Raw genomic sequence first — 12,594 nt, forward strand, 5'->3', positions numbered from 1 at the left:
AATATGATCCTTCGCTCTTCCAACTTTTTGTTCCTTTGAAGTTTTCCCGTCGGTGCTGATTATTCGAAAAGTATTCGAAAAATATTCGGTAGTTAGAATATGCGACGTTCGATTCGAGAACCGAATCGAATAGAACGCCATTCGATTCGTCATTCAAGATTTCGAATACTCACACGCGCCAAAAAGCTGCAGCTGCTAACGTCACCTTAAAATTCCTGCATCAACTCGCTGTGACGTCATAGGCTTTCACGGCGTCTCCTAGGGCCTACGCAATCGTTTGTCGGCAAACATTGCGTTCTAAGGACCAAATGCATTAATCTTTGAGGCGCTATGTACACAATTGTGCAAGGTACATTGAGCTTTGGATAGATTGAACCTTCTGCACAATAAACTCGTCTTCATTTAACTTCATTTTGCAGTGTACTGTGGCATAGGATTACTTTGGTGAAGGCACTATCGTATTCGACAAGTCGTTCGACGTGCCGCTTCCCGCGACCCACGTCAAAAGTACAATTTTTCTTTGCTCAACATGGACATAACCGAAAACGAATTTGCACTACATTTCTGGCCTGACATTTCATTTGATTTATGCAGAAAATAGCATGAATAGCTTCAGAATAAATAGATATGTTTTTACAAAGTAATTAGGAATGATTACTATAACACACATGAATTAACGTATTACGAGATTTCTGTTGCCATATATTATCGAGTGCCTTGAAATAACATCGTATCGATTTGACGCATTTACAAACGGTTCTTCATAGGTGGCGTCTGAAAGGGGTAACAGGAAGGTTCAGAAAACTTCATCGAATCAATGTGGCCAAAATACGCAAAAAAATATTTTGAGATTCGTTACGTCACATTAACGTTTAACGTGCTGAAGTTTCGGCGCGAGATTAAAAAAAGAAGACGCTTTGACTTTGATTTACTCTTCAAATAATTAACCCATGATGGCGAAATTAATGACAGCCGTCTTCTGAAAGTCCGTTTTAGTGCGTGAGTTTACTTTCCATTTAGTAGCTACCCATTCTAGAGAGCGGCCCATCGTTTTTGGGGTTTTACTTTATGTGGTCGTGGGTTCCATTGTGGTATGCCGGTTTGAGTTGGTATGTAAAATTATCTGCGATTAGACTCGCGTATTGACGAGTGGTTTGGCGATGTCCCCGACCCTGCCTCACGAACACATTATTATTATTATTATTATTATTATTATTATTATTATTATTATTATTATTATTATTATTATTATTATTATTATTATTATTATTATTATTATTATTATTATTATTATTATTATTATTATGTAGGCATACACAAGGACGCAGAGGCAAGAGGGAGAAAACAGGCTTGGAACTGCCACCTAGAGGGGCCCAACGCCTGCCTACTCTTTCGGGAGGAGGGAAGAAAAAGAGGAAAGGAAGATAGGAAGAGAGCAAGAGGAAAGAATAAAATAACAAACACGTGGAAGTAAATAAGAAAACACGCGAAGAAAATGTCTATAAACTGGTGGCACGTCTCTTATAGCACGCTTGCGACACTTCGAACGGGGCACGTTCTTACGTTTCTGCAAAAATATTTCGCTCAGTGAGAACCACAGCTGCAGCCTGAGGCGTTAAACCCAGTTGTCCATGAACCAATAAAGTGTACGCTATGAAACTATAAGTACATCATTGTGCCGCCTCCATTCAGCAGCCTGTTCTAACCTTGAGCCTGTAAATGTTGATTGTAGCTCTTGATTTGCTTATTTCCAGCGTGGCACATGTGGCGTTTCTTTCTGCAAAGGTTATACTGTGCTTTTAGAGCGCAGCGTTTGGGCGCCCGTTCCTACGTTGAGCGGCGTCGCCGGTGGCGTAACTGATAGAGCGAACGAGGACGAAAGAGAGCAAACGCGGACTCTGTCGGTATCACGAGCCACTAGCGTCTAACCTCGCTTTCTTCCTCCGTCACGCGCGCTGGACCCTCCGTCGGAGCTCGTGCGCATGCATTGCTGGCAAATGCACTGCGGCTGGCTTCGCTTGTCGTCGCGGGGCTGTCGGCGTTTCGCTTGGTTCCTGACGCCTGCAGTGCACAAGTGGTGAGCGTAGCGCTCGAGCGCTGGCATCTTCTGTGGCAATATGTAATTACTGTTACATTGCTACAACTACGGACAGCCAAAACTTCTCACAGTTGGCGTTGCCCCAACATGAAACGTGCATCCGTTCTTTTAGAGCGCAGCTCTTAGGCGACCGTTCCTGCGTTGAGCGGCGTTGGCGTCGTCGTAACGGCCAGAGTGAGCGGGACGAAAGAGAGCGAACGCGGAGAGCAGCGGACGAGCAGCGGACGATGAAAGAAGGTGATAGCGAGGAGAGCGTGAGGAGGAGGAAACGACAGTGGCGAGACGATAGGTTCCGCGGCGGCCACCTACGGCGCCACAGTAGTGCGCGCCGTCGCGCGGTCGCCGATGACGTCATCACTAAGGTATGCGGCGAGGGCGTCCATCGATACCATATATGAAAATAAAGCGCTGCATGAACGGAGGCTGTTGTGGAAAGGACACATTTGCTGCCTTCCGCGGTCGTCCGGTTAACGAGGCAGTCGCGCTACGCTCAGTCTGCGGCGGTTGTTGTGAAATGAGCTGCACGAAATTGTCCGCGACACGGTGTGATATGCAACTGTGTGATATGCAATTGTCTACTCACGGTTTGATATACAACTGTACATACATGCATGTCTCTCAAATTGTTTGCCTGAACTTGCCGCAAAATCAAAACACTGAAACAGCTGCGCTCAGAATTCGCATTAGGCAGTATCGCAATCCTCGGTGATTTTTTTCTTTTATCATTTACGCTTCAAAGGGAGCTGTCCTTATTGAAGACTGTGTAAATCCTCTTCCTTTACATGTTTGATTCAAATAAATCATTTCTAATATAACTTGGTCATATTCATGTGCCCTCGGTTTTCTATCTGTCATACATGCTTCTCTCCTGTTCGCCGCAGTGTGTCACCCACTGACATCCTTCTCCGGCTGGGCGAGTACGACCTGAAGAGTGACCGTGAGCCGCTGTCGCACGTGGAGCGGCGCGTGCAGATTGTGGCCACGCACCCGCGCTTTGATGCCAGCACCTTCGAGTACGACCTGGCTTTGCTGCGCCTCTACGAGCCGGTGCCCTACCAGGACAACGTGATACCCGTCTGCGTGCCCGACACCAACGACACGTTCGTTGGTCGCAGCGCCGTTGTCACCGGATGGGGACGTCTGTACGAAGGTAAGGCAGCAGCGCCTTAGGAACACCGAGGCCTTGTAGCAACACCATGGCAAATCAGCAGTACAGCTACAAAGCTCTCAATTATCATAGAAGAAATTTCGTATTAAAAAGGTCGGACGCTCCCTCATGCATTTGCCTAAGACAATTCCAAGGCGAAAGCCGTCTCTTGTCCATCTTATTGATTCCCCATTTCCTTTATAGAAGGAGGTTCCGATTATTACCAGGGTCAGTATATATGCTTTCATCTCCTGTATTATATTTTTGATTCCTGTTAAACATTAGTTTACTGCAAGTTGCTCGCAGACAACGTGAACGTGAGTAGTTTTACTGCGCATTCAGTGCTTCATATATACTTTTTTGCTAACAGGGCGACATAATTCTGCAGCAAGCAAAGCATGGCTCAACTGCTATAACAAAAACAAGTACGTTGAACTTCGACGTTACCTCACGTCAGTTTGCCTGCCTGATAAGGAAAATTGTCGCCTTATTTCGACGCACTGTTCACGTTTTTTCATGTGGACGCACAGTTTTAACTTAGACCACGATGGAGCTTAAATCGTCCATCGGGCGTTCTTCCTCTTTCATAGCCTCCTAATGGCCGTTGTTATCAGCAGCATTTGTACAATCACGTGCAAATTTTATTCGCGAGCTTTCGGCAAGCGATCACATTAACGCACATAGCGTACAAAATTGCTTCTGCTTTCAGGGTGTACCGATTCTTTCGTGAACTCCTGTAATATGGCTGCATCACAAAACTTTCATTGTGACGGTGTTCTAGGGCACAACACTTTATGGTGCCGCTTGATGTAGTGTCATCGACGAGGAAAAAAGCTACCGCGCGTTTTCACGAGAGCCCACGTGATGTTTGATGTTTAGACGTCAAAATTTGGGAATTCCATTAGCTTTAGTCCATGCGTGCGACCTCTGTACTGAACTAAGATTTGGACCGCTGATACGTACCAGATACAGATGGATACCCCGCTCCTTTCGCAATAAAGACACCGCTAGAAAGAACCGATGTTCTGGCCGCAAATCCGGGAATTCCCGGATCTCACCTCTTCTGAATTTTTTCGTGTTCACTTGTGTCGTCCTAGAGATCAGACTATAGAGATCGTCTGACTGGTTGCGTGCAGTCGGGCTCGTTGCACCACCGCACGAAATCGCGTTTTCTTGGTACTACGCTGGCCTGTCCCACGTCGGCCAAACTCAAAGAAGATAGGCGCTAGATACCAACACGGAAGCTGACAAACAGGACCATCACAGTAAAAGCAAAAATGACATTGATGTAAACGATCGAAGTATTCATTCACAGCAAGCAGCGCCGACGATCTATGTAAGTGCTTTGCGAATAGCATTGACCCTGCAATTTAAAGGCTGTTAAGGAAGGCTCGTCAAGCAGAAAAGAAGCAAAAGATTGCGACAACAGAAGGGTGTACTCGTCGAGGTAGAGCTACGCATTTTTTTTTTGCGTGTATTTACCTACATCGAAAGCTATCACTTTGCGATCCTCGTGGGCGACGTCAAAGGGGTTACTGACCACAGTCGACCACCCAGGAAGAATACTAATGGCAATGCGTAAATGACTTTCGTCAGTAGCTTCAGTACCATTGCTCTGACCTTAAATGGTTATGATCGGCTTTGGAAGCAACGTTCCCCCTGTAATGTAGTGGGAATTCGTGTGAACGCGTTTGCGCGTCTGTAATTTTAGCGCTAAAGGTGTTGTGCATCAAGGTTCAAGAAGCGCCGCGGGCAGCTCCCCATGTGCCAAAATGACCACACCGTGTTTTGATGTCGCAATTACGACAATAAGCACGTCAACGAAAATAACCGTTTTTATACTAGAGAGGGAGAGATGGACAAAGGAAGGACATCGAGGTTAAGCAGGGGAGACATTCAGATGGCAACCCTGTACTTGTGCGGGGGAAAGCAGGCATGCCAGATTTTATGAAAGATTTTGTGAAGCCCCGCAAAGTCATTATGACAACACCGATTTCTGACTAACACACAGAAATCTTCTACTATGCACATACACAATATGTTCTTCGATTCGGTGTTTCAATATAAAGCATGACCAGGATTCGGGAACATGTGACCAGTGCCATCTGTCGCCGGTGGCAGCGGCGCTCTGCCATAACTGAAAGGCAAAAAAAATTATATCTGACGAAAAAGCTTATCAAAAACTATTCCCGTTTTATACAGCAGAGACACACTGAAACATTTTGGCAAAATTGCAGTATCGCACTACAAAGTGCGCGGTTTTTTCCAGAAAGTTTAATATTTTACACTGCGGCCCATGTGTTTCGAATAGGCGGTGTTCAAATGTCCCGAGAAACCACGCTGTTTGTACCGTGGTTTCGGTTAAACTATCCTACCTCGAAGTAAATCATTTTCTTCTCTATGGAAGCGGTCACTCGCCCTACTAAAAGTTATACGAACACCATGAATCAAAAATGACTCATTATTGTGACCAATGTGTAAGTTGTATTTACGCAGTGTTCATTGTATATTGCATGTCTGTTAGTAATGCTGGTCTCTTCTACAGGTGTAGGAGATTCAATTTTTCACGGGGTTTCTTTATATCCAGGTAAATGAAAAAAAAAAAAACAGAAACATGATGGCTGGAACGCAATTTACTTTCCTCTATTTTCAAAAACGCATAATTATTATCCTGACAAGATTTGTTAACCGGTTTTTCAGTGTGATAAGGTCAGCTCTACGATGACCCATGTTTAAAAAGCCCTAAATAAGCAAAACGCGCAATCATGCTCTATAAATGATCACGTCGGCTTTACATCATGGCCTATAGTCATCATGCAGCCGGATTTTCTAACACTGTTTCGCCGGCTCACGGCACATGAGTACTTAATGCGCACTTGTTGCTATGCAGATGGACCCCTTCCAAACATCATGCAGAAGGTCAGCGTTCCCATCATTACCAACAAAGAATGCGAGAGCATGTACCGTAAGGCCGGTTTCATTGAGGACATCCCCAACATCTTCATCTGTGCCGGCCTCGCCAAAGGAGGCAAGGACTCTTGTGAGGTGGGTCCCTGTCACTTGCTGCTTCTCCTTTGTCCTCATAAGCGTCGGCAGGTGGGGGTGGGGACGTACAAAAGGGGCGCTTGAACCCCCTCCTCCCTTCGAGACAAAATGCTGCCGACGCCCATGTCTGTCATGTTGGCGCCAACTCGCGATGATACAAAACGTTTGATTAGCGTATGATCACTAGCTTCATCTTTAGAAATTGCGGTATTTATTCGCGCCAAAATGACAATATCATTATGTGGCACGCCGTGGTAGAGGACACCGCATTGATATTAGAGCACTTGGGGTTGTTTACGGTTTAGCTAAGTTCAAGTACAAGGGCGCTTTTTGCACTTCATTCCAATCAAACTATAGTCGTGGAACTAATCTCTCCAGAAGCGCTTTTATCCCCAAAACTACTTCAGAATAGGATGGACTGCCGGCAACCATAGTCAGCATACCTGATAATGAAAATTTTGCAGCAGCTCTCAAATTTCGTTCTGTATTCCACGTCAGTTTTTTTTTTTGCAGTTATTATTACACAGCTCTCTTCGTATAGTTGTATAGTGCCGTTGTTTCTCGTTTACGAATGTTTATTTTTACGTTGGTGATTTGCATTGACATCCTGATGTAATACGTTTGTTCCTCAGTACTCTTGATTGGGTTTTATACTGTACAGCTGTTTGTTGTAAAAGTGCCGCGAGTTGTCCACATTGCTCTGTATAACTAGCCCCACCTGCAATGCCTAAATGGTCAGCCATTGCCCCTAAACCAACACCACAGGTGACACATCTTATTGAGGCATTTCTACATGTCTCACTCGGCAGTTCACCAGAACGATCTTCCATACCCTTCTGGGTATACTATAACGATGCGCCTCACCTACATTGTGGCTGTATTTAACATAGCAGTCAACTAGTGACAGAAATCACTAAAGATAGGACAGAAACGGAAAGACATAAGTTTGAGTAAACCCGACTTCGATCGAAAGTGACCGTGTGGCATCAATGTGAGGGTGTTGACGCAGCTGTACTCTATAGCTTCGGAGGCCTCCTGCAGCAACGTTTTTCTTTGGGTAATAATTGCAGCGTTTTTATAAAGCTCCGGCATCAAGGACTGTTATTTTTGTGAACTTTTCGTGACGCTTCCGCTCGTGTTACAGACGTCAACTTTTGCGTAGGGATTCCTCTATATTTACATTACTTAAGCTAAGCATTTTTACGCGGTTCATAATTTTCTTGCTGTTGCCCTTTGAGCTCGCAAAATATCATTGGAAAGTATCGACAGCACCATCACTGTGCAGCAATCTCGCGCACTTAGTGCAGCGTGCATGACATTGATCTGCAGCATTGTGATTGTTGGTTAGAGAACACTTTGCCATTTACATGCACATTATATTGCGAGTACGGCCAAGAATTTTACGTTCACAGCCGCTATAGATATTGCCTAATTATTCCGTCAGCCACTTATGTTTCATTTCATTGCCACCACCATCAGCACACTTATGCCATTGACTTCAGCACACCTCAAAGTTGTGTCTGTTCGCTGTTGTCTTTTGTATAAAAAGATGTATGAAAAGATTATTTCTGTGTTTATTATGCATACACAATATCCATGTCAAGCTAAAGTCATATTCAGCTACAATAATAATAGCATGTGCGCTAAGCGTAATACGATATATATGTATATTGACTGCTACGGGGCGAATAAAAATGAGATATATTTGCAGAATATTCAGACCGAGTTTGATGGCTAAAATATGCTGGTTCGATCGCTAACTACAGAGAATCGTTGTTTTGTGTTCGTTAGCAGTCAGCTATGAGCCCTGACAGCTGAAGCACCGACCCGACGATGGTCAGCGAAGTTCATGAAGAGAACGTCAGTAAGCGTTTGTTGGGCTGTGTTTGTGAGTGGTGAGCAGTAACAAGTCTGTGGTCAGACGCGCTCGGGTGTAGGAGGCCATTCACAACACTGCATAGAAGGTAGCTGCCTAGGTCGGTGAACAGCTGTCCAGATGCGTTGTGGTAAAGGATGACGCTATCCAGGGGGAAGTCGGCGACGTGCGGCGGTTGCAGAATTTGTTTAGGGAGTCTGTGTGATGGCCTATCAGCTGGTGTATTCTGTTGTTGTCGCCGTCCACTTATCTCCGGAATAGGGTAAGGTCCCAGAGAGCGGTGTAAAGAAGCACTGGCAGATTCGGTCCCAATATTTTGTTACACATAGATTCATTCTAGCATGCGTAAGTGCAAGCTTCAGCGATAAAATTTGTATGTGTGTGAGCGAGATAGAGAGCGCAGTAAGATTCTGCATTAGGAGCGGCACTACAACTGATAGAGCAAACGTATCTCCTCAACCGCTGCCTTTGGTGCCAATAAAAAAAGCAGTAAGAATAAACAGAAAACGCTCACTTGAGCAAACTTCATAAACCTGTGAAACACAGATTCCGACTTTTACATTTTACCCGCCACGGTTGTGTAGTGGTTATGGTGCTCGACCGCTGACCCGAAGGGCGCGGGATCGAATCCCGGCCGCGGCGGCTGCATTTTGGATGGGGGCTAAAATGCTTGAGGCCTGTGTGCTTAGATTTAGGTACACGTCAAGGAACCCCAGGTGGTCGAAATTTCCGGAGCCCTGCACTACGGCGCCCCTCATAATCATATCGTGCTCTTAGGACGTTAAACCCGAACAGTTATTATTATGACTTGTATGTTTTGCTACCATTGCAAAGCTATGGACCGGTACGCAGAGTCAATGACCTCGGGGATCTTCTTCGTCATTCCAACTAAGATATGAAAGCGTCCGTGTGCTGCCTTCGAAGCAATGCCAAATTTCCGTTTCCATCCGACCGCAAACACATTAGTGTGGGAGCCTGGCCTTGCTGCACCCCTCCCCCCGAACCTTGTACGCGTCTATGTGTGTGTGCAGGTTTTGACTACTTCCTTGTTTTTTCTCCCTTAGGGCGACTCTGGCGGGCCACTGGTGCTGAAAGATCCGAAAACGGGCCAGTGGTCACTCATCGGTATCATATCGTGGGGCATCGGCTGCGCCCTGCCAAATCAGCCCGGCGTGTACACGAGGATCACGCATTTCGCCGACTGGATTCGGCAAATAATCGTCTTCTGATGGGGAATTCGATTTTTTAGGCGGCTGTTCTACTTCACTGGGGGCGAACGACTCTAAAGCGACGGCGGTGCGCATCTGAACCGGTTAGGAGACCGACTTGCCTGGTTATTTCTTAGGCAAGAGAAACTACTTTACAGTGAAAGCGCCAAAAAATAAGGGTGGGGGTAGTTAGTGCTCACGTGCTCAATCTATGGTGATAAGCTGACCACATTTCGCTGCAACTGCTGAGAACTGTTCTCAGTTACAGTGCTTTCTACCTGACTGCCCAATCACACGCAATTTCACGTTATCCGTAGCCGTTTATATGGTTCAGCTGACGTCACACACAGTCGTTTATATGACGTTGGGCTTGCGTGTAGTAGTGCTTGCGGCGTGTGAAATATGGGGCTCACAAAGAGGCCGAATTGACCCCACCGTGCAATCATAAACGCAAAGGTGTATCAAAAAGGTTTTATATCACACAAGAAAACACGTGTGTGTACACATATATGCATACAATTTGTGCCAATAATTTTTCGGGCAAGGCCGTAGTGTTAAAAGTTGCCATTTCATGCTAATTTGAATTCATATTCGATGGTATTTGTATTCGTTTCATTTCGCAAACCACGTCATTTCTTTCATTATTTATTTCTACTGCCATACTGCACCGATAAGTCTGCACTTTGTGACTTTATAACCACTATGAAAGTACATTCCATGAGCACTTATTTGTGCGTTTTTACGTTACTATATTGACTGCTCTAAGCTATTGGGATCGCTATTTTAATAATATTGCTAGGATGATTGTCGCATAGGCTGCGTCTAGTTCCGGCAGACTAGCCAGCAGGCATTTTTTTAATGATGAGTTCGTTTGTTTCATCTCGTAAATAGAGAGTAAATGTTGTAATTTTATTTACCTTACATTGTTACTCGCTTATATTTTTAATGAATTGACGTCTTTTCCCTCACTGTCTGAGTGAAGAGATATCGCTGCTGCCTGTTCGACGTGCTTAAAGCAATATGCAATGTGTGATAGACAAGAGTCTTTACCAATCAGCAATTACGCAAGCCAATATTGAGCATTGCCATAATGTAGGGCACAAAATTCCGCCGCACAGCGTGCACAGTGTTTGCATTGAAATATGCTGGGCACGGTGATAGAATCAGTTGTTTTTGTTAGTTTTATATAACGACGAGAGCAACAGCTTGATATCGCGTATGTAAAAAAAAAAAATCACACATGTCTTTAAGAAGTTGTTACATTGAATCCGCTATTATGACTTAGCAAAATTGAACGCTACGTTCCAAGCGCAATGGACTCCGTACAAAAGACTGTTTCTCGATGGCTTATTCCGATTGTGGAGGTATTATAACTGTGACGCGCGTACAGTCATGGACAAATTAAACTAGAACAAGAAATTACAAAGTGGAATGGGCTTCGCGAGTGGACAACTGGTGGGCACTATACCGGAAAGGTAATTACGTGGTTGGCAACGATGGTTTACGCCTCGAGATATGCGTGTGAGGCGAAATCGTTCAGATATTACGCGTGCTGGACGAAACAAGAGCAATAGAACACGTATTAGTTAACCATCAGTTGTTTCTATTTCATTTGTCCATGGTTGTACATATTACCATTACCACTGTGCTAATGTGATGCCAAAATGTAGTTGAAAATGATTATTTTTGTAGACATCTGGTGACCATATATTCTCGTAAACTGGCACATATTGCACCGAGCAACGGTGTGCTATTCACGTGTCTACGCAGAAACTCTGATAGCGACGCAATCTCCGCGTAGAAATGGCCTTAAGTTTACCACGGCCGAAAGTTGTTTGGCTATAAAGTAATGTGCTGGACACATTCTGAAAACGCTAATTCGCACAGTGCCAGTCACCAGTGCAATTCTGGTCACCATTCTATGTCCATTTAATTGCAGTTACAATGCGGCGAGATGTGTAAGCTAGGTGATCCTGTCGATTTCGGCTGTCAAAGTTTCAAATACCATTGTATGCCTGTTGTTTTCGCCAACAAGTATGAAACTTTAGCTTAATAGGTCCTCGTATTCCCAACGTTTCAAAGTTCGCCTACTCAGGCACTTATTCATTTCGTTATTAGTGTGAAGGCATCGCTGTCTATAGTCAGGCACAACTTGAGAAAGCAAGAGAAGCCCCGCCCACATTACCGATGTACTGCAGCGGATTGCATCCGTGACTAAAGAAATAGGCCCGCGCATGTTCTCTGACGTCAGTCTAGAGTGCACGCCAATTGGTGCAGGCTTGTGTGCATCCGCCTTGCACGTGGGAACGTCACTGCCTTCTAAATCTGTATGCGAATGTACGTCTCTATCTGTGCGAATGCGGTGAGTTCGATTATATCTGTGATAATCGAATGAATCGCATAACGCTGATTGATTACGACAGGATGGGAAACGTTACCTCAAGGTGCGTAGCTACTATGGCATGCAGTGCCACGCTCTGTCGGTTATGCGAAGGCGGTGTTTCACAAAATTTCACTAAACGTTTTTGACTTAGTCTTTTTTCCGGACAACCGATTCCATCCAAGTCGGTATTCCACATTGGATTCATTACAAATCTACTGAACCTAAATGCTCAGTGGTGCTTATCACGTAGAAGACTGTTTTACAAAGTGTATGTAGTTATTTATTAAACTCATTCATCATCGACTTGTGTGAGCTGTCTTGATTCGCGAACACGAAAAACTATATAACATTAAGAGGACATGTTTACGCGATTCGACATTATACAGCCTAGAACATTCAAAATACAATAAATAGCAATTATGCCCTCATATCGAGCATTGTGGGGTTCCTCAACAAAACGCGCGTGTAAACTAATTTTGCGGTTAATGTAGCGCTAATGTTGTTCTTGTGTAGGCCCTGGTGTAGTTCTAAATCCTGCCCTTAGCGCAGCTTCACTTCCGCGAAACCTGAGGAAATGCGTAGCACGGGCAACCCAGCGATTTCTTTGGCAATCGCGCGCTTGCCGAGGCGGTGGTGCCCTCTCTTGCGCGGCGCGGGTATCAGCCGGATCTATCAGAAGCGTTTTTCGCTATTTTGGGAGGTAAATTATTGCGATGAATACTTGGTTATGTGTGTAGTTCATATTATTTTAGACCTTTTAGTTTATTTTGCACTGGTTTTGAGCATTGTTAGCCATGTTTTAGGATTGTATTGACCACTGCGTGACCATGCGACATG

General features: G+C 44.8%; 1 protein-coding gene across 1 annotated transcript in view; it reads left to right on the forward strand.

The window, feature by feature from the left end:
• Positions 1 to 12,066, forward strand: part of LOC119394314 (serine proteinase stubble) — a 32,100-nt gene extending 20,034 nt beyond the window's left edge. The window contains exons 7-9 of the mRNA XM_049416057.1: positions 2,980 to 3,248; positions 6,136 to 6,290; positions 9,231 to 12,066. Of these exons, the coding sequence (XP_049272014.1) occupies positions 2,980 to 3,248; positions 6,136 to 6,290; positions 9,231 to 9,395 (589 nt within the window). The 3' untranslated portion in view covers positions 9,396 to 12,066. The remainder of the gene's footprint in view (positions 1 to 2,979; positions 3,249 to 6,135; positions 6,291 to 9,230) is intronic.
• The last annotated feature ends 528 nt before the right edge of the window (positions 12,067 to 12,594 follow it).

Source organism: Rhipicephalus sanguineus, chromosome 5, assembly GCF_013339695.2.
Source record: "Rhipicephalus sanguineus isolate Rsan-2018 chromosome 5, BIME_Rsan_1.4, whole genome shotgun sequence".
NCBI classification, from domain to species: domain Eukaryota; kingdom Metazoa; phylum Arthropoda; class Arachnida; order Ixodida; family Ixodidae; genus Rhipicephalus; species Rhipicephalus sanguineus.